This window comes from Antechinus flavipes, chromosome 4 (genome assembly GCF_016432865.1).
Source record: "Antechinus flavipes isolate AdamAnt ecotype Samford, QLD, Australia chromosome 4, AdamAnt_v2, whole genome shotgun sequence".
Taxonomy (NCBI): domain Eukaryota; kingdom Metazoa; phylum Chordata; class Mammalia; order Dasyuromorphia; family Dasyuridae; genus Antechinus; species Antechinus flavipes.
Window position 1 is genome coordinate 183,334,232 of NC_067401.1, and position 25,850 is coordinate 183,360,081.

A 25,850-nucleotide genomic window follows, 5' to 3' on the forward strand; every position below is an offset into this window, starting at 1 on the left:
TCAGAGTTCTTGTAAATATCAAATTAGATGATATGTAAAATACTTTACACAGTGCCTGGGTAATTAATAAGTGATTATTGACTGACTCTTTGAGTTTCCTCATTTGTAAAATGAGGATAATTATAGCACCTAATGATTATTGTGAGGATAAAATATTTGGAAAGTATTTTGCAAAATTTAAAGCTCTATATAAATACAAACTTATTGTAATTGTTTTACTTCATCATGGTTAGGTAAATTAAGTAAGTGAGAGAGAGGACAGTCTTCTCTAGCTTTCATTTTGGAAAAGATGGTGATCCAGAAAATTCATCTAGGATGGGATATTGAGTGAAGATAGCGTTGGAGTAGCAAATCGAAGTTGAATAAGGAAGCAAGGGTGATTGGAATAAGTAAGCTGTCAGTGGAATCCAGGGATAGCAGTGGAAGATAACAGCGTTGGGAAGATCAGAATTTACCTGCCAGACATCAGTGCCATGAAGGAAATCCTTAATTAGCTTACCCTATTTATGACTTTGCCTACACATACTTCATTTTTGTTAGAAGGGGCATTACTAGGATAAGAACCATTAGCCCATTTTCTCTATATCTATTTTCACTTTATGGGTACATTTTTCAGGTTAAAAAATACAAAGGGCTGCAGCATGAAGTTTAACTCTTTGTAGAGGATGTTGTAAAAGGAGATATAAAATTTTGCATAACAAAAAAAGGATTTGTATAAAGAAGCCTTTAAGTTACTTTCTAACTTCTGGATTCTCCATTTCTACAGTGTAATAGATTCGTTTTTAATTGTCACAGGTCCCTGGAGTCTCTAGTGGTGACCCAAAAAGCACAAATAGCTAGTCTCCTTGGTTACAAAAACTTGAAGTGACATCATCGTGACACCATAACAGAGTCTAGGGCCCATCCCTGAAAGTTTTTGTGCCTGTGTCCTTTCTGTGAGGAAGTGGTCCAAACTGGTTTTTCTTTTTCACACACTGTGTGATTGGATAACAGGCAGATCACCAGGGATTTTCAAGAATGGAACATGGAAACAAGGGGTAATTATTTATACTTTATATTCCCAGTTTCTTTTTCTCTTAGGATTATTGATTGAAATGCTGAGGACAAAGAGTGAAGAGTGTGAAACTAGAAAATGAAGTATATATAAATATATATACACATACCATATACACAAATGTATATGTATATATGTAGAGAGATATCTATATCTATCTGTCAGCTTGTCCAATGTTTCCTATGTGTCAAGAGACTAGAGTCCTCTCACATTAGCCAAATGAATTGAATAGAAATAAATGTAAATTTTAATTTAATGAGCCATTGTTGGGAGAAGCAAGTCTAGGACATGATGAACCAGACATCTTACAAAATGTCTACCCAGCCTAATGCTTGTCATAACATTTGGGAAAGCATTATTATAACTTTTTCTAATCAATACTGTCATCCAGTTGTGATGGCTGGGAGCAAGAATTTCTGAAGCTTTAGTTTTCTCCTTTCCTAGATGTTGACATATTTATCATCTGATGCCATGTCATCTCTCTAAATCCTCTCACCCCCAAGGGTTCTATGATTTTATAGCCTATAAGGACAGGATACAAAAAGGTTACCCTGTTGACTTTTCAAGTATAAGAGAGTAAGTCATTTTTCTTGACACATGTAATCTTCTCTAAGTGAAATTATATATTTCCTTTCTCTTATAATTCTTTTCTTGTCCTTATTTTTTTTCCAAACCAGATTTGTACTTCCTTTTCTTTTAATCCTCGATTCATATCTTTTTAGCTAACATTTGAGATTTAATCATTTGTCTCTTTTTTCTCTTAGACCTCTCTCTAAGCCTCCTTTATTTCTGTCTCCTCCTATTTTCCTCTACCATTTAATATATTTTAATATCAGCATCCCTATGTATATGTTGAGAGAGAGGCTCTTTCTTGATCATGTTAGTCTTGTAAATATTTGTAATTAAGTGAAACAAATCCACACAGTATAAATACCTTGAGACTATCACCTACTTATTTTTCAAAGAAGTGTGTAACATGCTTCATCATCACCACACTGGGGTTATGATTAGTAATTTTATTAAAAGCTTCAAGACTTTAAAAGTTGCTTATTTTCACAATATTGTTAAAACCTTCAAGACTTTAAAAATTGCTTAACTTCACAATGTTGTCATCTTTTTATGTTCTCTTGGTCCTGGAAATCTAATTGTCGTAACAAAGCAAGTACCTATCAATTAGGGAATTGCTCAGTGAATTCATGTACTTCAGGACAAGTACACAATTCTGCTTTACTCCATTTCCACTATTAAAGTACAAGAGCATTTGTTCTTTATCCAGGACTTGTGCAAACATGCCATCATGAAACAAGCATACAATATTGATGTACTTCTCTAGGTAACCAAATATTATCATCTTCTACAAGCCCTCATGACTGACAGTATCAAAGGCCTTAGGCTGACAAATGTAATGTACAAACCTCTATTCTGCTTCTGGAATTTCTCCTGAAGTTGTCAGGCAGCATGTTGACTGCTTCTCAGTCCTTTCTGAAGTTATACTTGCTTTTCAATGCCAGAGAAACTGAGGCAAGATATTAGAGAATTTTTAAATTTTATTTGGATTTCTGAGAGGGAGAAATTTTTCTGGGACTAAAGGATCCATTTTGATCCCAGGACCCAGCATCAGCATCAGCATCGAATGTAAGCTTCCAGTGATTTTTATATATGTGGCTCTAAGCGATCAGGGTAGACAAAGGCAGGTGCAGAGTCAGAATTCTGAGAGCGTAATTTCCAGGAACAGACCATCAATCTGGTTCTGACAGGGTGGGGGGTAAAGATCATAAATTCAATAAACTAGGAGCAAAGGCAGTAGTCAGCTTGAAACAGAAAATCTGGAACTTAGAGATAGAATGCCAATTAGGTATCTGAGATAGGACATCTGGAATCTTATCTTTTGGAATGCCAGAGTGGCCAGATTTCTACAATTCTAATTATCTCAGTCCTAATGGTCAGGAAGGAGGGTTGCAACCAGGGGGATTGAGGCAGAACAATTCAGGGAAACTGAGGCAGGACAATTTAGGGAAACTGAGGCAGGACAATTTAGGGAAACCTAGGCAGGACAACTAGGGAAACTGAAGCAGGACAATAAAAGTAAACTGTGGCACAACAGCTCTTGAGTAGGGAAACAGAGGTAGGACAATAAAAATAAACTGTGGCACAACAGCTCTTGAGTAGATGACCATTTTCCAAATGAAAGATCAACCAATTAAGGAGAATTCTGGCAAGAATCTAATCTTGCCTACCATGACTGGGAGAGTTCCAGACTTCATATACCCTTACTCTGTGATCATCATAGGACAACCAATTTCCTTTTTTTTCCCCTGAGGTAATTGGCGTTAAGTGACTTACCCAGGGTTACACAGCTAGGATGTATTAAGTGTCTGAGGCCGGATTTGAACTTAGGTTCCCCTAATGTCAGGGCTGGTGCTGCTCTATCCATTGCGCAATCTAGCTGCCCCTCCTTTTTCTTTATAGACATAAACAACGGAGGGCATCCTTTATCTCCTTTGGTTTAACCTTCTCTTGCCATATAATCTGGAAGATTTCAGTAAGTTTTTGTATGAACAGTGGACCCGCTTTTTTGTAGATTTCTTTTGGAATGGAATCAGCACCAGGAACTTTGCCACAGGAGCTTAACAGCATTCAAAACCTCTTCTTCAGTTAGAAATTCAGCCAGAGAGAGGTTGATTCCAACTGAGTTATATGGTCAATGGCTCTAGCATTGGATGATGATGGTCTGTTGAGAATATGATTGAAGTATTGAGCCCATCTCTCCAAGATCATATCCTTATCAGTGTGACTCTATCAGAACTGAGTCGTTGAGATGGTAAACTAAAGGTCTGTGGCCCATAAATAGTGTTCAGGGTATCATAGAAGCACTTTGGATTGTTAATATCCATGTAAAACAAAATTTCATCTGTCATCTTACTTAGCCAGAAATTTTGCATTTTTCTAAGCTTTACTTGCACTCTACTTTTGATGAAGTTAAAAACTACCCTTCTTAAAGACTACCAGTAGCACCATGCCAGAAAATCAAACTGCTTCTATTTGAATTGTGTTAGGAAGATTCTGAAGATCACCTGGCAAGATAAAATACTGAATACTGAGGTCCTTTCTTAAGCTGAATTGCCAAACATTCAAACTCTACTGCAGAGAACAGAACTCCAGTGAGTTGGCTAGTAAGTTTGAATGCCAAATACATATTTGCCTAAAAGACTATTTTATAGGAACAGCGAATGCTCACACAGAGGTCAGAAAAAGTGATACAAGGACACTCTCAAGATCTCTCTGAAGAACTTTGGAATCAGTGAGACATGGGAGACACATGGGAGAACAAGATTGTTCTGCATAGTGTGCCTGCCACAAAAGGAGTTTTTAATTAAAACAGAATTGCAATAGTTCAAATGAAAGCTGATATGTGCAATTTTAGAGGCATCTTCATTCCAAATGTTCGTATGGATTATTTATGCCAGGTCTGTGATAGAGCCTTCCAAGCATGTATATCAGCCACAGTTGAACATGCTGTGCATTAACCCCAATACCATGATGTCATTTTGGTCCTCTCTAAGCAACGATATTTCTTTTCCTGCATATCTTATTTGTTTTATAATATATGACCTTTTACATTTAAGTCATCTATATGCTGGGGAAAGCTATACATATATTAGAGAGGTTGGCCTAAACCTAATTTCTGCTATATTACATTTCAGTTTTCTGAGCAGTTTTATTGAGTGAGCTCAGCTTAACAGTGAACAAATTCTTGAACAAATTGCTGCATTTAGAATCAATGTTCATTAATATTGTTTTTTATTTTTATCTGGTATACATGGTAAGACTATATTTGTCTCATAATGGGATTTTGTTAGGGTACTTTCTAAATTTTTTGAGAATAATTTGGATAAAAGGTGTACTAATTGTTCTTTCCTGTGAATCCATTATTTCCCATTTTCCTGTGAATTCATCCATTTTTCCTTTGGTTCCTTTTAAACTAGTTATATTTCCTTTTCTGAAATTGAATTATTTAAGATCTCTATTAGGGATTCTGCCAGCTTCAATAATTTCATAAGTTTGAATATGTTATTCAATTTCCTTTATATTCTCAGTTTTCTTAGCACATACCTGTGCATATTAGGTTCTGAATATACTTTTTTATTTCTTCAAAATTTTATTAAAATTTCACCTTGTTCATTTACATCTTGTTGATTGAGTTTTCTGATTTCTTTTTAAGCTGTTTGGTTAATGGGTTATCAATTTCATTAGCTTTTTCAAAGAACTAACTTTTATTTTTAATTTTAATTAATTTTTTGGGTTTTCAGTTTCTTATTTAATTTTAAATACTTCATCTCTACAATACATATTTTATGTTTATTTGCTGGTTTTCTAATTTTAAAAAGGCATATTCAGTTCATTAATCCGCACTTTTTTATTTTGTTAGATATATTTGTAGGATGTTTTTTTTTCTGAGAACTGTTTTAGTTACATCCCAAAGGTTTTGGTATTTTCTTATATAATTATCATTATCTTTCACACAATTTTTAATTGTTGTTGTGATTTGGTTTTGACCCACCCATTATTCAGGATTTCATTGTTAATTTTTCATATGTGCTCCTTGAACCAATGACTTTTTATTTCATTATTTTCTATGAATGATTGATTTACTATTTCTACCTTTTAACATTTATTTACAAATATATTTGTGCCTTGTTATATGATCAATTTTTGTAAAAGTTCCATGTGATATAGATACATAACACATACATATAGACATATAGATATATTCTTTTGCAATCCAGTTTAGAAGATGGCAAAAATCTTTTAGCTCCAATTTCTCCAGCAATTTGTTCAGTTGTATAGTTTTCCTTTAGTTATAAAAAAATAAATCTAGACTTATCCAAAATCTGCCTGACCCCTGAGAGAGGGACGTTAAAATCCTATTTTGTTACTGTCTATGCATCCTTATAATTCAATTAATGTTTCCTTTATGAATGTAGATGCTGAAGCATTTGGAGTATACACATTTAATATTGGTATTTGTTTGTTGTGGGATTAGATTTTTTTTTAGTCCTCATGACATCTCAAATCTCTCCAAAATAGAAATTATATATGAGAAATAAACTTATTTCAGCTGTCTTAATGATCTGATTCGGACACCAAAAATCCAAACAAGGTAAAACCTTAATGAACTAATAATAAAGATGGCCCCTATTCCTTTAAAGTGTACTCATTCAGTATTCCCTTCTCTTCTCCCCCACATACTACATTCTTGGTAGTAAACTAGCTGCCAAGCTAGCAAACACAAATTAGGACAGGGCATTACAATAGAATTGAATTCCACTCTATTGCCCAACTTCCATTTACTTCCACAGAGATATAAACTCCAAGTGACAGAAATTTGCTTTTAGTATAGCAACATAACGTTATGTAGTCTGAGCAAAGGGAGTAGAATAGGGCATATGACAGAAGTTAATAAACCCTACTTCCCACAACAAACTGGGAAAACATTTTTACAGTTAAAGGTTCTGATAAAGGCCTTATTTCCAAAATATATAGAGAATTGACTCTAATTTATAAGAAATAAGAAATCAAGCCATTCTCCAATTGATAAATGGTCAAAGGATATGAACAATTTTCAGATGATGAAATTGAAACTATTTCCACTCATATGAAGGTGTTCCAAATCACTATTGATCAGAGAAATGCAAATTAAGACAACTCTGACATCTTGGTGTGTAGATTGGCTAACATGACAGGAAAAAATAATGATGACTGTTGGAGGGAATGTGGGAAAACTGGGACGCTGATGCATTGTTGGTGGAGTTGTGAATGAATCCAACCATTCTGGAGAGCAATCTGGAATTATGCCCAAAAAGTCGTCAAACTGTGCATACCCTTTGATATCCAGCAGTGCTACTACTGTGCTTGTATCCCAAAGAAATACTAAAGAAGGGAAAAAGACCTGTATGTGCCAAAATGTTTGTGGCAGCCCTTTTTGTAGTGGCTAGAAACTGGGAAATGAATGGATGCCCATCAATTGGAGAATGGTTGGGTAAATTGTGGTATATGAATGTTATGGAATATTATTGTTCTGTAAGAAATGACCAGCAGGATGAATACAGAGAGGCTTGGAGAGACTTACATGAACTGATGCTGAGTGAAATGAGCAGAACCAGGAGATCATTATATACTTCAGCAACAATACTGTATGAGGATGTATTCTGATGGAAATGGATATCTTCGATGAAGAGAAGATCTAATTCAATTCCAATTGATCAAGGATAGACAGAATCAGCTACACCCAGAGAAGGAACACTGGGAAATGAGTGTAAACTGTTTTCATTTTTGTTTTTCTACCCAGGTTATTTATATCTTCTGAATCCAATTCTTCCTGTGTAACAAGAGAACTGTTCAGTTCTGCACACATATATTGTATCTAGGATATACTATTAGCATAATTTAACATGTATAAGACTGCCTGCCATCTAGGGGAGGGGGTGAAGGGGGGAGGGGAAAAATTGGAACAGAAGTGAGTGCAAGAGATAATGTAAAAAATTACCCAGGCATATGTACTGTCAATAAAAAATTATAATAAAAAAATTTAAAACCCTACTTCCCAGTGTTATAGAAATCTGAATTTAAAAGAGGTAGAAATTTTCTTAGACATGGTAGCATTCTGGACCAGAGAACAGAAGGATCACTAATAAGATCTATATCTGTGGAATTTTCAGTGGCATAGCAATGAAAGAAAGAACCTGGTACCCAACTAAGATCAGTTCTCTGTCTTCAGATTTCATCTGAGACAAAAACCTAAATTGTGACCTATGAATTGCTAGGAAGGAGGAAAACTGAGACAGTTTTGAGATCCAACACCAGGGAAACTATCATTAGAGAGAAGAGAGAGAAAATGAGCAGTAAAGAGAAACAGAGAGGAAAATTTGACATTATCAAATATCTGAAATAGAAGAAAATCTAAAAACCAAGAATATAAGCAGATAAATCAACAAGGAAGACAACAACAGCAAAAGGAAATATAGCTTCCAGATCTAGTAAAATATTTCAGGCATCTATGAATAAAGAACAAAAAATAATGAACAAAGGAAAGTTAATAAAAGAGGACAACAGAAAACAAACACAAAAAAAAGGTGGTCAGGGATAAGGTCAGAGCAGATAGGTCAAAAGCCCTACCAAGCAATAACAGTAAGTGTTTAGAAGAACCTCAAAATAAGTACCTCAAAAATATTAACCCCATGAAGAATACAGATAGTAAAAGATTAAGTATATACAAGGAATACAAATAATGTGTCTAGAATAAACAGAAAAGAAAGATAAACAATGAATTCAGAATAAGAAATTCTTTCTACACAAAGGCACAGAGTAGTCAGAGTAAAGATGTAACAAAAAAGCATAATATCCTAGATTGCCCACCGAACTTCCTTGGCAAATATCTAAATACATATACATACACATACACATACACTATCTAATTCTGATTAAGTAAATCGATTTTGTTTTATCATAAACTTTTCCCCAATCCAAAAATCTGACAGATAATTTTTTCTGTGCTCCACTAATTTGTTTTTAATGTTACCCTCTGTGTCTAAATTAGGCATCTATTTGAAGCTTATCTTGATAGGTGATATGAGATATTGGTCTAGAGCTTGTTTCTATGAAGTGCATTTTGTATAGTTTATATGTCTTGGCAGTTAGATTTCCAAGCATTCTATACTGTCTATAGTTATTTTAAATAAAATGTATTTCCTCTTTCTGTGTTTTATTGGTAATATACAGAAATGCTGATGATTAGGAGAGGTGGGGTTATACCTATAATTTTGCCAAAGTTGTTAATTATTTCAACTATTTTTGGTCGAATCTACAAAAGCTACAAAACAAAACCAGTATTTTTGTAGATTCGACCAAAAAAAGTTGTCTTATAGCTAACATTTCTAGTATTATGTTGTATAATAATAGTGATAATAGACAAGATTATTATGAAAAAAGTTTAACCAACTAGAAGGGGAAATACAAACGAAAATAACTCTTTGAAAATAAGAATTAGGCAAGGGGAAGCCAATGAAACTGTAAGAGACCAAGAAATAACAAAACAAAATATAAAGCATGCAATAATAACAGAATGTGAAACATAAGAAAAACAACAGATCTGGAGAACAGATCAAGAAGAGAAAATATAAAAATAATTGGACTACCTGAAAGCTGTGACCAAAAACAAAACAAAACTTGACACAATATTGCAAGAAATAATCTAAGGAAACTGTCCTGGAGAGATAGAAGAAGATGAAGGAAAAGTAGAAATAGAAAAAAAAAAAAAATCCCCTGATCACCATCTCAAAGAGATCCCTTGTGAAAAACATGTAGGAATATTATTGCCAAATTTTGAAACCCTAGATCGAAGAGAAAATTCTGCAAGAAATAAGAAAAAAAATTCAAATATCCTGGAGCTACAATTAGAATTGTATAAGACTTATCAGCAACCACAATAAAAGACCACTGGGCTTAAAATCATATATAACAGTAATCAAAAGAACTAGGCCTGCAGCCAAAACTATCACATACAGCGAAAATATCCATAATATTGAATGAAAAATGGACATTTAACAAATTTATAGATTCTCAAGACTTTCAACCAAACCTGAATTTAATAGAAGATTTAACATACAGGAGCCATTATCATGGACAAATTTATCTTTTTTTTTATGGAAATATATGCCATATGTTTAAGATTGACATCAACGATTGGGTAGTTCAAAAGAAGGATTAGGGCAAAGTTGGGTATAATCTGACTAATCCTAACCCTACTAACCCATTTAGAAAAATAATGTTATTCAAATGAGGTGCAGAGGAAGAATAGACACAGCAGCATTAGAGGAGTAGGAGAGCTTGTACTTCTGAAAATTTATTTATATCGGGAATAGGTTAAATAGGCAACATTACACATATACTGTGAAGGGTTCATAGCCTCCAAAATCCATGAAGAAATAAGGGGGAAGGGAAGGGAGAATGTAGAAGCAAAGGGTGAGGGAAGAAGACAAGAGAGGGATTCTTGGGTGAGGGGGAGATTAAGTGATTAAGAGATTAAGCAAGGCAAATTAAGGAGCGGAATTAAAGCAGAAGACTTAGCAGGGATAGGAAAAAAGATATGAAAAACTTAAAGATTCAATCAAGAGAGAAATCTATATTATATGTCAGCCATACTAATGTTTTAGATACATGTTTACATATGGGTAAATGTGTGTGTATATATACATATATATGGATGTGTTTCTGAATGTATGTAGAGATGTATGCATGTTGCTTTTTGTAGATGCTTATAGATATATATGTATATGTGAGTGGGTCTGTGGATGTGTGTAAATTATGTGTATGTGTATGTATATATGTGTGTATGTTTATATCTATGCATATAACATATATCTGCACTTAACTATAGCCTGTTTGGGGGAAGCAGGGGAGAGGGATGAAAAGGGGAAAAAGGAATAAAGTAAAAAAAGTATGCAGCAGAGAACAAAAGAATAACTTACAAGGAAACAAAGAAAAAATGGACACTCATTAATATATATATATTTTTAAATGAGTATTGGATTTTGTAAAAAGTTTTTCTGGTCTATTGAAACACTAGCTGGTATAAATCTATCCTGATAATAGTGTGTGATCCTTGTGATGTGTTATTATACTCTTTTTTCTAGTATTTTACTTAATTTTGTTACATCAATATTCATTAGGAAAATTTGTCTATAGTTCTTTCTTTGACTCTGTGATTTAGAGGTCAAGACCATATTAGTATTATAGAATAAATTTAGGAAGACTTCTTTATTTTTTCAACAAGTTTATTTTTCAACTAGTGTTCTAATTAATTATTTCTTTAAACGTCTGTTGAATCTTTTGTAAATCCATCTAATCCTGGATATTTTTTCCTTTAGGCTTTTTCCTTTTATGGCTTACTAACATAGGGCTATTTAAGTTCTTTTGATCTGAATAATAGATATTTTTATAAGTACTCATTCATTTCATTTAGAGTATCAGTTTCATTAGAACATAATTAAACAAAATAGTTTCTAATGATTGGTTTTATTTTATCTTCATCAATTGTGAATTGACTCTTTTCATTTTTTATTTTGTTAAATTGGTTTTCTTTTTTTTTCATCAAATTATCTGATACCTTATCCATTTTATTGTATTTTTTTAATAGCTCCTAGTTTTATTCATTCATTTTTTTTTTACTTTCAGTTTTGTTAATCTTTGATTTTCAAGATTTTTATTTGGGGGTTTGAGTTTTTAATTTGTTGTTTTTCTGTTTTTTAAAATTACATTCCAAACTAGTTGATCTGCTCTTTTTCTCTTTTATTGAGGTAAGCTTTTAGAAATAGAATTTTTTTTCCCAAAGTAGGTTGGCTAAAGCAACAATTTTTGGTATGTTGTCTCATTACTTTTAATCAATACTTTAAAGGTCCTTTATTAAATATAATTTTATTGCATTGTGACCTGAAAAAGATTAATTTAATATTTTTGCTTTTGTTTGTGTTGTTTTTAATGCCCTAATACAAAGTCATGTGAAGGTGTCATGTACTGCTGTGCATAGATATATTTCTTTTGATTCTCAGTCATTATTCTCCAGAAGTGTATTGCCTAATTTTTCTAAAATTCTCTTCATCTCTTTAACTTCTTGTTTATAGTTAGATTTATTGAGGTCTGAAAGAAATAAATTGAGGTGCCCTTAATAATAAATTGAGGTACTATAGTTTTAATATTTTCTCCTACAGCTCAATTAACTTTTCCTTAATAACTTACCTATTGTGTATTTGGTTGCATGTATCTTTGATAATGTTATTAATTCATTGTCTTTGGTATCTTTTAGCAAAATATAATTTCTCTTATCTCTTTTAATTGGGTCAGTTTGGCTTTTTATTTGTCTGAGATCAGAATTATTTCCCCTGCCTTTTTTTCAACTAAATCAAATTTTTTTATGAGTCTTACTAAGGCTTTGTAGTACTTGACTTCTTTATTTCTGGATGCTTGCAGTAATTTTTCTTTGCTGGGGAGCTCTAAATTTTGCTTATAATATTCCTGGGGGTATTGATTTGGGAGTTTCTTTTAGGAGTCATCAGGGGAGCCTTTCAATTTCTACATTCCCTATGGTTCCAAGATATATGGACATTTTTTAAAAGATTTCTTGAAATATTTCACTTAGACTCTTTTTTTGTTTGTTTGTTTGTTTCATGGCTTTTAAGTAGTCTACTTGTTCTTAAATTATCTTTATGTGTTTTCCAGGCTTCTATTTTTTCTGTCTTTTTACTTTTTATTTATTGATATCTTAAAGAGTCAATAGCTTCCATTTAGGCAATTCTAATTTTTAAGGAGCCATTTTCAGAAAAGTTTTTTTTTTTTAATCTCTCTTACTAAGCTGTTAGTTTTTCACACTTTTCTTTCATATTTTTCACTTTTCCCAATTTTTTTTTAACTATCTTGTTTGGTCTCAAAATCATTTTTTTGCTCTCTAAAAAACAACTTTCTGAATTCTTCTAGGAATTCTTGTTGATCTTATATTTAGTCTGTGATTTCTTTGAGGCTTGACTTACACATATTTTCAAGTCCTTATCTTTTTCTGGGTTTAGGTCTTGAGCTTCCCTGCCAACATAGTACCTCTTTATGATTGGGTACTTTTTTTTGTTTATTCATTTTTCTAGCCTACTTCTTGCTCTTTATGCCAACATAGTAGCTCTTTATGATTGGGTTCTTTTTTTTGTATATTCATTTTTTTAGCCTACTTCTTGACTTTGGAACTTATTTGAATACGGGGCTCTGCACATTTATTGGGGAATAAGGAGATGTCTGCTTTAAGCTGGCTATCCTTTTGTATCGTTTTGATGCTTTTACATCTCAATCACTTCCAAATTAGTGTGATCTAGGGAAAGGTCTATGGATTTACTTCCTGGTCTGAATTCTGCAAATTCCTGACCCAGGTTTTGGTCTGTTTATTTGTGTGTGATTAAATTTTAATAGGAGACTATTAGACTTGGTTATTATTAACTCTTTAGAGATTCTTCAAACTCAAAGGACTGAACTGCTGGCTCTACTTTGATCTAGATCTCTTACTTTGATTATTCCACTGTAGGCTTTTATGTGGGGCTAAAGGCGAGGACTGACTTACTGCTCTGTCTCTGAGCTTAAAGCCATACAGTTTTGTTTCCAGAAATTGTTCCTTGTTGAGTCCATACTAGATCCATACTCAATTACTACTTTTTTCTTCACCCTGAATCTATGATTTTGAATTGGATAATGGGCAACTGGTGACAGGGATTCCCTAGAATCTCTTTCCATCCCAGTGCTTTCTGTCCTAGTGCACTGTTTTGGCTTCCTTTCTGCCCTGGGTTACTTAAAAGTTTCCTAATATTACTGTTGTCTCACCCACTCCTAAACAATTCATGCCCAGAACTCTTATCTCTTTCTGCCTCCCTTACTGAAGGTTAAGCTAGCAACAAGACTCATTATGAGTTTTTCTAGTCTTCCCTGCACAGAATTTGTTCTAGCTGTTTTCTATATTTTTCTAGAGGAAATATATTAAATGAGCTAGGTAAAAATGCTTCCTCTCACTCAGCCAACTTGACTCTGCTCCCAAAGGTTTTCAATGAACTTTAAATCAGGTAAGTTCTCAGGCCACTGAATCATGGTTATGTCAATTTTTTAATGAATTTCTTAATCTTTTGTAATATATGGGTCATATTCTATTCTATCTCTGATGATTTCTGAAACAATTCTACTGGATAAGTAGATTTTATAATAATGAGAAGTATCTAGGGAGCAAAACATATAATTCACACTTTACAATTTAGAGATCCTCTTTAAATATGTCTCCTTTGTTTCTGTCCAGGATAGCCCAGAGTACCACAGAAGAAACAAATAACAGCAAGAAAGAACAATCCCCTGAGCAAGCAGTTACACAACAGGAGATGTTACTAATCTTATCAATGCCACAGATTACTGGCATGAGGATACCAACAGGGAGTATCAAGAGAGAGTCCCAATTACATGCAGAGGACAAATGTCCTCCTTTCTCTTTGGAGATTGGATTGATGACTGGATCACAGAGTGATAGAGAGATAGGTAGGGCTCCTATCTTTTCCCTCTTGCTGCTGTCCCCTCATTCTTAAGTTTCTTAGAAGGGAAAATTCTGTTGTAGCTGAGTTTATGCAACCAAATTTCAGGGGCACTATGGATATTGCTTTGTCCTTCAAAACATTTTCCTATTTACTCACTAATGCCAAAAATAATTTTTAACAAAAAAGAAAGCTTTGTATTCTACATTGAGAGATAAATCATTAAAAGTATAGAGGTAAGACCTTTATATACAAGTTTTACTTCAAATTTTGCTATAATTTATTTGTAGCAGATTCTTTTCTGTTTATAAAATAGAAGAACATCAGTTCCAGAAGAGTGATGGTCTGGGGTTCTCTGAATTATACACAAATAGGAATATTATCACTAAAGACTGGGGCAATGACAATCAAAGGACAGACAGCAGAGCTGGTATGAGCTCATTGAAGACTAAGGATACATGAAAGAAAGAAGTTCTCTTTTTGCCTGAGATGTCTTCATAAATAGGGTCCTACCTTGAGAAACTAGGGTTGGTGTAGTGGTAAAGAGTTCATAATTTTGCTTAGGCCTGGCCTTATTTATTTTTAAATGGCTATAATGAATATTTATTTCTTGTCCTACCAGAAAGCTTTTGCCTAGGCTTTTAATTGGCCAAGAAAATGAACTGGAAATATCTTGGAACTTGGATAACCAATCTTAAAGTCAAAAAAAATTTAAATAAAATAGTATAAATTTTAATGTAATGAAACATAAGAGAAAAATGGTTGCTTTTTTTTTCCCCTTCAGATGTTCATATTGAACAGGTCTCTATGTAAGACACATGTCCTATTTACTGCTTTTCTCTTTATTTTCTATTGGATTCCAATGGTTTTGGAGGTGAATGTTTTAACTTCAATTTTTCTTTATTTTTATCTATTCTCATTTTTCCTGTTTTAGGTAAATTGTGTTCTCTAATTTACATCTGATTATCATAGTAACCCTTCAATAACAATTCTTTTTTCTTCCTCTTTCCCTTTTCAGGGAGTGGTGACAACATGAAAGGAAGCTCAAGTCTCAGCTCAAGCCAGGAATCAAATCCTCAGTTATCTATATCTGAATTAAAGTAAGGAGATGCTTTATGAAGGGTATCTGAAATCAATTGAACCAGCTTTGTGCTCCAAGTATTGCTTATATTAAATAGAGCATGTATAGGCGCTAATTATTTTTAATGCAATGAACAAAAATTTATCTTTTTTCCCTTTTGTATCATTTCCCTAAAAAAGAAAAAAATAACAAATAAAAACATGCATAGTAAAGCAAAAGAAATTTCTTCATTGGCCATATGTTTGACTGTGTATATGCATATATATATTTTTTTTTCTATTTTTATCTGATCCTGAATCCTGAATCCATTGCTCTCTGATAGATGAGTAGTATGAATATTGGAAAGTGGAATTATGTTTGGCCATTGAATAGATCAGTTCTTAAGTCCTTCAAAGTTGTAAGTAGGCTAATTTTAGAACTTAACATAAATAAAGGAATAAGTCTTGTTAGGGAATTAAAGTATTTATTCATATCTTTTGCCTCAGGATTACTTTAATTTTCAAATATTTCCTTCTCCCTCTCCTACTTAGAGCTATCCTTCATAATAGACTAAAAAAGAAAGAGAGAAGAAAGGGGGTGGGAAAGAGAGCAATTTCCTAAAATTCACCTACATCAACTGAATCTTACATAATATGTAGTGATTCCATACCTGTAGTCATCTTCAAAGTAAAGAAAAACTTTGAAAACAGAGTTTCCAAAAGAAATTATACCGGACTTAGTCAGAAAAGTTAGTTTCTACTTCTAGTACTAACTTGCTTGATGACCTTGGGAAAAAACTTCCTTTCTCCAAGCCTCATTTTCCTCATCTGTAAAATTAGAACCTAATTCTATTATCTCTCAAAACTTTTTAATTCTTTAATTAAGCAGTATGGTTTAGTAATGAGAGCTCTGAAATTCTTGGTTCAAGTCCTGCTACCCATTTCATCTTGATTAAATCATTTAGCTTCACTGGATCTCAGTTGTTTTTTCCCTTTTAAAGTGATCTGATCAGATGGCTTCTGAAGACACTTCTGGTCCTATATCTGTGATCCTATAAATATATTATCTATACTTTTCCATTGCATTACTAATCATTGTCATGCTTGCATCAAAGAAGGCACTGTGCTCTAAGAGCAAAGCAGAATTGCAGTAACTTAATAGAAATGTGAGATGCACAAATCTAGAGACTTTTCCATCCCAAATGTCAAAAGTGGACTATTTGTGCCTGATCTGTAGCAGAGCTTTCTGATTATCCACAATCAAACACACTACACTGTACCTTGACTCCAACATCATGATGTCATTTTTTGTCTTTGAGTGCCAAGGATGAATAACCAATTATTGTGAAGGAGCTATCTCATCAAGAATTAAACCAATGAAAAAAAGTACTGCAATAGAATAGGGAAGTAGGCCACTAGTGGATGGAGGGTCTACTATGATGAGAAATATTTAGTGGGAGAAAGGTCTAATTCTTAGTTCCAAAGAAAGGTCCTTTACAATATGCCCTGTTTGCCTTCACCTAGTAGAACTCAGGACCTCAAAGAAGAAGCCCAGAAGAGCAAGGAGGAAGAAATCTCTATCCAAACAGAATCACGCTTAGAATTGTCATTGTTCCTACCAATGCATACAATTATTGGGAAGATGACATCAAGAGGGATTGTGAGGGCAGTTCCATACTCCAAATGTATGCTTTTTCCTGTGATTCCTGGATGTTCTTCTGGGCTACAAAGTGACACAGAAAAAGGTAAAAATCCTTACTTTTTTATCCTATTTGCAACTCTTCATGTTGGAATTTCTTGAAGAGAAGGAATATAAAGGAAAAGTCTGGAAATAGTTTCTTATAGATGAAATAAAGAAACTAAAAAGGAGGTTTCAAAAAATATTCTTCTACAAGGTTTAATCAATAAACATTTAGTAAATACCTATTCTGTATCAGGCTCTGTACTAAGTGCTGAGGATAAAAAGAAAGGCAAAAGACAATTCCATTCCTCAAAAAGCTCACCACCTAACTGGGGAGACAACATGTAAATATAACTACACACAAACTATACATAAAATATATGTGTGTATGTATGCATATGTAGGATAAATTATAGATTATCAACAAAAATAAAAGCACTAGCATTAAGAGAGATTAAAAAGATTGTGTTTATCATTTTCCTAAGTTTGAACCAATGTTACTTTCCTAGTATATACGCAACTTTATACTTGTGTATATGGCATGTAATCTTTTAAATATATGTTATAGCCTCCATGATATTTTATTAAATAATTTTGTGTACATATACATTAGGGATATTAGTTTACACTTTCTTTTTTCTGCTTTGTCTCTCCCTGGTTTAGTTTTAAAGATCATATCAACACCATAGAAGGAGATTTGTGGGATTCCCTCTATTCCCAATTTTTCCAAAATATTTATGTTTCAGGTGTCCTAAATATGTGGTTGAATTAATCAGAGGTATGAACTAGATGTAAACAAATTCCAAAGAATAAATTTCTATGCTCTGGATACCTAAATTGAGGATTTGTATGTAAATTGGGTGAGTTTTTGGTATGGCACTAGTGGGATTTGTCTTTTTTGGATTTCTTTCAGGAGGCAGCCAATTGGACTCTTGCCATTTTGACTTTACCCTCTGATTCTTGTAGATCCACTTATGGTTTGAAATATGATAATCAGATTTTCTATTTTTTCATGTTTTTCAAGAAGTCTGATGAATCTTAAATTATCTCTCCTTGATGTATTTTCCAGATCAGTTGTTTTTAATACTAAATACTTTTTTTCACTTTTCCCACTCATTTTGTTGTAATATGTTGCTCTAATAATTCTAGTTGTCTCATAGACTGAGTTGTGAGGTAAAATGCATCCCCATTCTGAATTTTAGGGAATCCATTTTTGAGTAAGACTTTCTACCTTCTATTTTAAGGTATTTAATCATCTTTCAATTTTTTTCTTCCAGTTTTCTTATTTCACTTTCACTTTTTTTAATCCTCTTGCTTTATTTCTACTTAGTAGTTACAGTGTGTTAAGTATAGGCTAGCTCCCTGGAGGCCTCAGAATCAGCCAGAATCAGGATAAGTTAAAATCCTTGATCCTTTAGGAGGAGAAGTGAAGAAGACAGACAAATTGCCACGAGGTTCCTGGATTCTCGAGTCCAAAGTCATTAACTTCTCTGCTCCTCATTCTGCTGCAAAGTGACTTTGGCCTGTCTCAACCCCACCCTCTAATCCTTGTCTACGATTATCTTAACATCAGACGTTGAATAAGGACCAAACAGTGAGAAGGGCCATTTATTCAAAATATATGCTAATAGAGTCATTGTCTCACATCGAATAGGTAATCAGCCTTAAGTTCTCAGTTGTCTTATTCAAGTACACCTTTTCATAGTTTCAGCCCTTTACAACTCCCACTTCCTTTTGTTTTAGAACACAGGTGGTCATGCCATCCCTGACTTCTCAGGGAGGTGAGAAGCCTAAAAAGGGGGTATCACACCTTCCCTGACTTCTCAGGAAAAGAGGTGAAAACACTAAAAAAGGAGGTGATCATGCTCTCCCTGACTTCTCAGGAAGAGAATGGGAAACACCAAAGGGAAGTGGGGAGTCAAACCAGGTATTGTTAGTGGATTTCTGGGCTGAAGGGTCTTACTAGAAACAGGTATGCACAAACCCATCACCAGGGGAGGTATTACATAAGCACACAGCAATAAAACACAGGCTGGTAGTGATGAGTCTCCCCACAGCCGGTGCAGGCTCAATGTGGTGTAACAAATATGAATTGTACATGCAAGTAGTGATATAACAAACAATATGAATTAACATGGTATTGTAAAAGATTTCCAATAGTCCTAGAAGGAGGGTATGTAAATAACAGTCACACATATGCCTCCTTCAGCAGCCAAGAGATAGTGCAAAACCAATCTACTGTCCATTATTTCATGTTTCAGGGAATCCGATGATCTCTGCAAGTTTTTGAAATCCTGCAACAGTCTTTTTATGTGTTAGGGAATCCAATGATTCCTGCAGATTTTGAAGTTCTGCAAGAGTTTCATCATGTCTCAGAGAATCCAATGACTCCTGAGGATTTTCAAGTCCTACAACAATCATATCATGTCTCAGGGATTCCACTGATTCCTGAGGGTTTTGAAGTCCTGCATCAATCTCATTAACAATATTTGATGTCCATGAGTCAATTGCCATAACTGCCATGCTCTTTCAGTGGTGGGCACAATCAGCGATGGAACCACCTGGTGTTTCTTGGGTCTTCTTTGTTTCAAGAGTCTGCTTTGTCTCTCTCTGATGGACGAGGTGAATATGGCATTTTGGCACCCATCTGATACCTTCTCCATTGTAGAGATACAAGCAACCCTCTCCCCCAACCAGTTAACCTCTCTGGTCCCTTCCATTCACCACTTTCTGGATCTCTCCACATCACCTGGCAATTATCTAAAGATAGTGGAGCTGCTCGCACTGGACACTGCCCTTCTGGTGGGTTATAAAAGCTGTCTGCTGGAGCCAGTGCATCTTTGTCAAAAATCAAAAAGTTAATTGTATAAAGAGTTAAATTTAGAAGTTCTCTAGGGTTTCCTGTGCCTCCCCCTTTCTTTTGTTTTTGGAAGAGTGTCTTAATGTCTTTGTTTCTCCTCTCTACTATTGCCTGTCCTTCAGAATTAAAGTGTATGCCAGAGGTATATAAAATCTGATACTGTGAAAAAAAGTGTGCAAAATGTTTAGAAATTTAAAAGAATGCAGGTCCATTATCTGTTTTTATTGCTTGTGGCACACCCATAATTGCAAAAGATTGGATAAGGAATTCAGTGACCATATGGGCTGTCTCTTTTGCTACTGAATACCAGTGAATCCTGAAAAGATGTCTATTATAACATGGATAAAACACAGAAAATGACCAAAAGATAATGGGTCACATCCATTTGCCAAATTTCATTGGGTCTCAAACCATGAGAGTTCTTCCCTGAAGGGAGCATAGGAGCATGGAAAGGAAGGCAAGCTGTACAGGTTTTTACTGTGTTCCTAGCTTCCTCTCTTATTATTCCAAATTGTAAATATAAAACTTGAGCAGCCTAATGATATTTTGAATGAGATTCTTGGGCTTCCTGAAATAAAGGAATAATGGCCAACATGGTTAGAAGGCTATCTACCTTTGAATTACCATCAAAAATAGGACCTGGAAGTCCACTATGAGAGTGGACATGCAAGATATAAATCTTATCTGGATACTTTTCTTACTAGCTCTTGAAGTTTCTTTAAGAGCTCTGATATATATTGGAAGCTACAAATTTTATTTGGACTGTTGCAATTCTTTGTATCACACCTACTGAATAGGCTGAATAGATATATCTCCTGGATAATAAGAGCTATAATGATTGCATACAATTCATTCTGCTGAGTGGACTGAAAAGGAGTTCTGACTCTCTTTATAATTTAGTCATGAGAGTATACAGCACAAATATTATGTTTGGATGCATCTATAAAGATAGTCCTTTAAAAGGAACTTTAGAAACCTTTTCTTCAAGAATCCTTCGCCAATTATGTAACAGTCTGGTTATCTTTAATGGAGACTCGTGTGTAAAATTTGGAGCCATGGCCAATAAAATTTGCCACTCTGGGATGTTTTCACAATATACATTAATTTGTGCATTAATATAAAAGGTGTATATCTCATCAAGTCTTATCCCAGATAATTGTACTGCTCACTTAATGGCCTTTAATAAAATTTTAGCCACAAGAACTGGGTAAGGAGTAAGGCTTTGTTCTGATTGCACTGGGAGATTCACCCTCTCTTCCGTACTGTGTCTTTGATGAAGGACTGCTGTGAATGCCTCTTTTGTAGCAAAAACTGAGATTTCCAAGGGTTTCTGAGTAACTCTTTCAACCACATTGGATAAAGCCAGTTCAACTTCTCTCAGAGCCTCTTGAGCTTCTTTTGTAAGCTGCTGTGGTGAGTTTAAAGTACTGTCTACTCTTAAAATGTCATATAATGGTTGCAATTGATAGGCAGTCAAGCCTAACACTGGATGCATCCATTGGATATCTATCAATTTCTGAAAGTCATTTAAGGTGTTCTTCTCTGTTCTTAAGGAAAGTTTTTGTACTGTAAGCACCTTAGGGTATACTTTATATCCTAAATATTGAAAAGGAGCATGTCTTTGAATTTTTTCTGGAGCTATACGTAATTTGTAGTTCCTTAGTGTTTCTATGGTCTTTTGTAGACATGCTTCTAACATTTTGTTCCTTAGGTGCACCCCAATATATCATCCAGTAATGTAATAACATAACTTTTGGAAATGCTTTTCTTACTGGAGTAAGAGCAGCAGCAATATACATTTGACACATAGTAGGGTTATTTTTCCCTGTGGCAAAACTGTCCATTTATATATTTTATAAGGCTCAGCTAACACTGGGCATTGAAAAGGCAAATCTTTTCATATCGTCCTTATCTAGAGGGATAGAATAGAAACAATTCTTAATGTCTATAACCCAAAGAGGTCATTCTCCAGGCAATTGAGCAGGAGATATGAAAGTCCAGGCTGAAGAGTTCCCATAGTTTCCATCTGTTCATTTACTTTTCAGTCAACATATCCTCCATTTCCCATATTTCTTTCTTACAACAAATACAGGGGAATTCCAAGGACTTAGAGAAAGTTTTAAGTGTCTTTGGTCAAGTTGCTCCTGTATTATAGCTAATAAGGCCTGAATTTTATTGTTAGCTAAGGGTCGATGTTCTATCCACACTGGTTTATCAGTTTTCCATTGAATAGGAAGAGGTAAAAGTGATGGGCAGGCCTTCAATAGCAGCCCTGCATAAAAAACCAAAGTACTCATGTGTAATTCTAATTGTTGCAAAATGTCTCTTCCCCACAGATTGATGGGGATGTTTTCAACTATAAAAGGAGTAAAAACTCTGTTTCTCCTTCAAATGTCCTTCTCAAAGGGATAGCACTAACTTTAGCTGCTATTGATCCTCCTACACCAGACATATAGGTGTCTGCCTTAATCTTTGGCCCGTGACTGGGTCAGTTGGCACCTCTAATGACTGTATGAATTGTACCTGTGTCTACCAGTCCTTCTAATGGTAGGCCATTTATATAGATAGTGAGCATAGGGTCATCAGCTGTAACTGCTGCAGTCCAGAATATTCCTGAATTTTGTTGCTTGGAGTCAGAATCTAGGCAACTATCACTAGATTGCCTATTAGGAATTTGTATCAGTAAACCTGATGCTACTACTTCTCCTGGTTGATAAGTTAGGCATTGTCTACCTGTATTAGTGACTGGGATATTATCTACATATTCCCCAGTTTCCCACATAAGTGTGTGGATGAACACTGTTTTGTAAGTACTCTCAGGAGGTGAAATGGTCAAGCCTACTGTGCCTGGAGGCAAGGGATCCATAGGCTAAAGAAGAACAGATTTCACCTTTCTAGGGGGTATCTCAGTAGTCCCAGCAGCATACAACTCTGTTCTCCCCAAATGTAATCCTTTTCTCCCATCAGGTTGCTTCTTGGCTGATTGGTCATGTCTGAGTACTGAACTTCTAAAGACTCTCTGCGTGTAGCATCAGCTGCCATCATGCCCCAAATATTTTTGTTTTGGGCCCTGGGGGGCCCTTGAGGGGTCCCCTCATCCCGTTTCCCTGAATCAGTCTACATTTTGATGGAAGCCTCTGTTGCATTTTGGACATGGGGTTTTGGGTCTTGTTCTCCCACCATTTTCTTACTCTGTCTCTATGCCTAAATTGAGCTTTCAGATGCCCTTCTTTACCACACTGAAAGCATTGATGAGTCTCTCTGGAAGTCCCTTGCCAAAAGGGACCCTGTCTTTCCATGTTCAGATCTTAGGAAGTCTGTATCATAGCCTGGCTATAAAAGGTATTTGTGCCTACTCTGGCACAGCATCTTATGATCTCCTCTAAGGGAGCATCTTTGTGTAGTCCTAGTATAATTCTTTTACAAAACTCTTTAGTATTTTCTTTAGCAAGTTGCCTTATCATAATTTCTGTTGCTGCATTTTCACCAATAGTTTGTATGACACCTGTCTGCATTTGTCCCACAAAATCAGCAAAGGGTTCATTTGGCCCTTGTGCTACTTTTGTGAAGGCCTCTCTTCTGTGCTGTTTACCTGGGATAAAGCCCCATGCTTTGATAGCAGCAGCAGCAATTTGCTCATATGCTACTATGGGGTAATTAATCTGTGCTGAAGTGTCTGCATAAGAATCTACACCTGTTAGGTGGTCACAGGTGATTGGAGGATTAACTCCAGTTTGCCTATTTCGTTGGGCTTGTATCCTACATAGTTCACTATATTCAGAAAGCCACAACAAGTTTTGTCCAGGTTCTAAGCATGTCCTTGCTATAAATTTCCAGTCAGTAGGGATTAAAATTTCGTAAGCCAAATTCTGTAATAACATCTTAACATAAGATGATGTAGCCCCATAAAGAGTGCAAGCCTTTTTCAGGTCTTTGATTATTTCTAGATCTAAAGGAGGAGTGTATCTTCTCCTTTCTTGACCTGAAGAGTTAAACTGTTCAATCACAGGATACATTTCTATTCTCAAATCATGTGTATTATGCCCTTCCTCTCTGGCTTTAAGTACTGCTTTTTGTAATTGAGTCATAAGGGGGAGTGATTGCTGGGGGGGGGGGGGGGGAGGGGGGCGATGGGGAAGATGGTAGTGATATCACTGCCTTTCCCATTCCTCCTTCTCCCTCTACCCAAGAAGGTGAAGTTGATAGGGAAGGGTCAATAGCCTGCTCCAGTGTAGGCAGAGTTGAAGTTGGACTGTTGAGAGTGAGAATCACTAGGCCCTTCAAGAAGTTCACTTAACTCCCCATGCCCTCTGGTGATATTTCCATTAATCTGTCCTTTCTCTTCCTCTTTCTTCTCACAATTCCTCATCTGGATGTTCTAAAAACTTTTCTTTTTTCTAGAACTTGCAGGATTCTTTAAGTCCAATTGTATTAAATTGTACATATAGAATGTTTCCTTAGAAATTGAATTCAGGACCTTTATCATTGTAGTATTCACATAGTTGATCTACTAGTTTCCAATTATCTGCCTCTATTTCTTCTTCCTTGAAGAACCAAGGGGACATGCATTCTAATGTATCCAAGAGTCCATCAATCTGCTCCCAAGTTAAAAGCAAACCTTGCCTCTTTATTAGTCTGAGTATGCTTCCTGCAGGTCTCCCTCAGGGTGTGGGGGATTATCTTTTCCTAATATCTGCCCCATTTCAGCTAGAAAATGTAGAGTTATTAGTTTATCTCTTAACAAAGTAAGTTCCCTGTTTGTCTATTAAAATAATTACCCTATTTCCTGGTCCCAGGGACTTGTTCAGTGAAATTATTAGAATCTTTGGTTCACATGTTGGGCACCAAAATGTGTAGTCAAGGCTAGCTCCCTGGAGGCCTCAGTGTCAGCCAGAGTCAGGATAAGCAAAAGTCCTTGGTCTTTAAGGGGAGAATTGAAGGAGACAGACAAACTGCCAGGAGGCTCCTGGATTCTCGAGTCCAAAGTCATCAACCCCTCTGCTCCTAGTCCTGCCAACTCTGGCTTGTCTCAACCCCACCTTCTAATCCTTGCCTATGATTATCTTAACATCAAACATTGAGTAAGCACCAAATAGTGAGAAGAGTTATCTAAAACACTAATAGAGTAATTGTCTCACATCAAATAGATAATTAGCCTTAAGTTCTCAGTTGTGATTCAAGTACACATTTCAGAGTTTCAGCCCTTTACAACAGTGACTAAGGCATTTTTATTTCTCTGAGGCTCTATTTTTGGTTGTAGAATTCTCTCCTTCTATGTCTACCTTCTTGAGTGTTTCATAAACTAATATTCTTCATAGAATTCACTGTCTGTTCACAGAATTCAGTATCTTCTATCTGCTCATATCTTCAATTTCAAGTCTTGATTTGGGACTCTGTATTGGAGTAGTCTCCATCTTCTACATTCTTGAATTGTGAGACCCTGATTTTACTACTGACTTTTGTTAGCTGGGCTCCTGCCATTTGCTTTTCTACCTTCTTTGGCATATCTGTGGTGGGAGAGTTTTCATGGTTCAGGAAATCCTACATTGTCTCAGATTAGAATTTTTAATCTTCCGAGCCTTTTCAAAATTCTTAGATAAAATAACTGGGAAGTTCCAGACTCTCTGAAGCATCTTAGTCATAATGCTACTAACTTCTAGACTTGCATCTGTATTCAAAACATTACCATTTTCTGTAGAGCAATCTGGAATTGTGGCCAAAGAATTTTTGACCCAGCAATAATCATTTTTGGCCTAATCACTATTAGATCAGTTATCCAAGCTGATTGGTTAGGGTAAAAGGAAAAGAACATATATGTTCTAAAATATTTGTAGCAACTCTCTTTATGGTGACAAAGACCTGGAAACTGAGGGGATGTCCTTCAATTGGGGAATGGCTAATTTGTGGTATATGATTGTGATAGAATATTATTATTGTGATGAGCTAGTTTCTTTTAGAAAAACATGGAAAAACTTTCACAAAATCATTAAGAATGAATTGAGTAGAACCAAGAGAATGTTGTATACAGTAATAAAAATATTGATCTAAGAACAACTGTGAATATTGAGTAATTCAGAGTATTATAAATTCTTAAAT

The 25,850-nt window shown here is 35.0% G+C and overlaps 1 protein-coding gene across 3 annotated transcripts in view; it reads left to right on the plus strand.

Annotated features, from left to right (window-relative positions):
- Positions 1-914: 914 nt before the first annotated feature.
- The window catches only part of LOC127560829 (calponin homology domain-containing protein DDB_G0272472-like), a 101,851-nt gene continuing 76,915 nt past the window's right edge, over positions 915-25,850 (plus strand). The window contains exons 1-4 of one of the 3 annotated variants that reach the window (XM_051995703.1): positions 915-1,037; positions 13,929-14,161; positions 15,173-15,254; positions 16,738-16,958. In XM_051995703.1, coding sequence (XP_051851663.1) covers positions 1,018-1,037; positions 13,929-14,161; positions 15,173-15,254; positions 16,738-16,958 — 556 coding nt within the window. In that variant the 5' untranslated portion in view covers positions 915-1,017. The remainder of the gene's footprint in view (positions 1,038-13,928; positions 14,162-15,172; positions 15,255-16,737; positions 16,959-25,850) is intronic. The other 2 variants (XM_051995705.1, XM_051995704.1) reach the window with 2 other exon arrangements.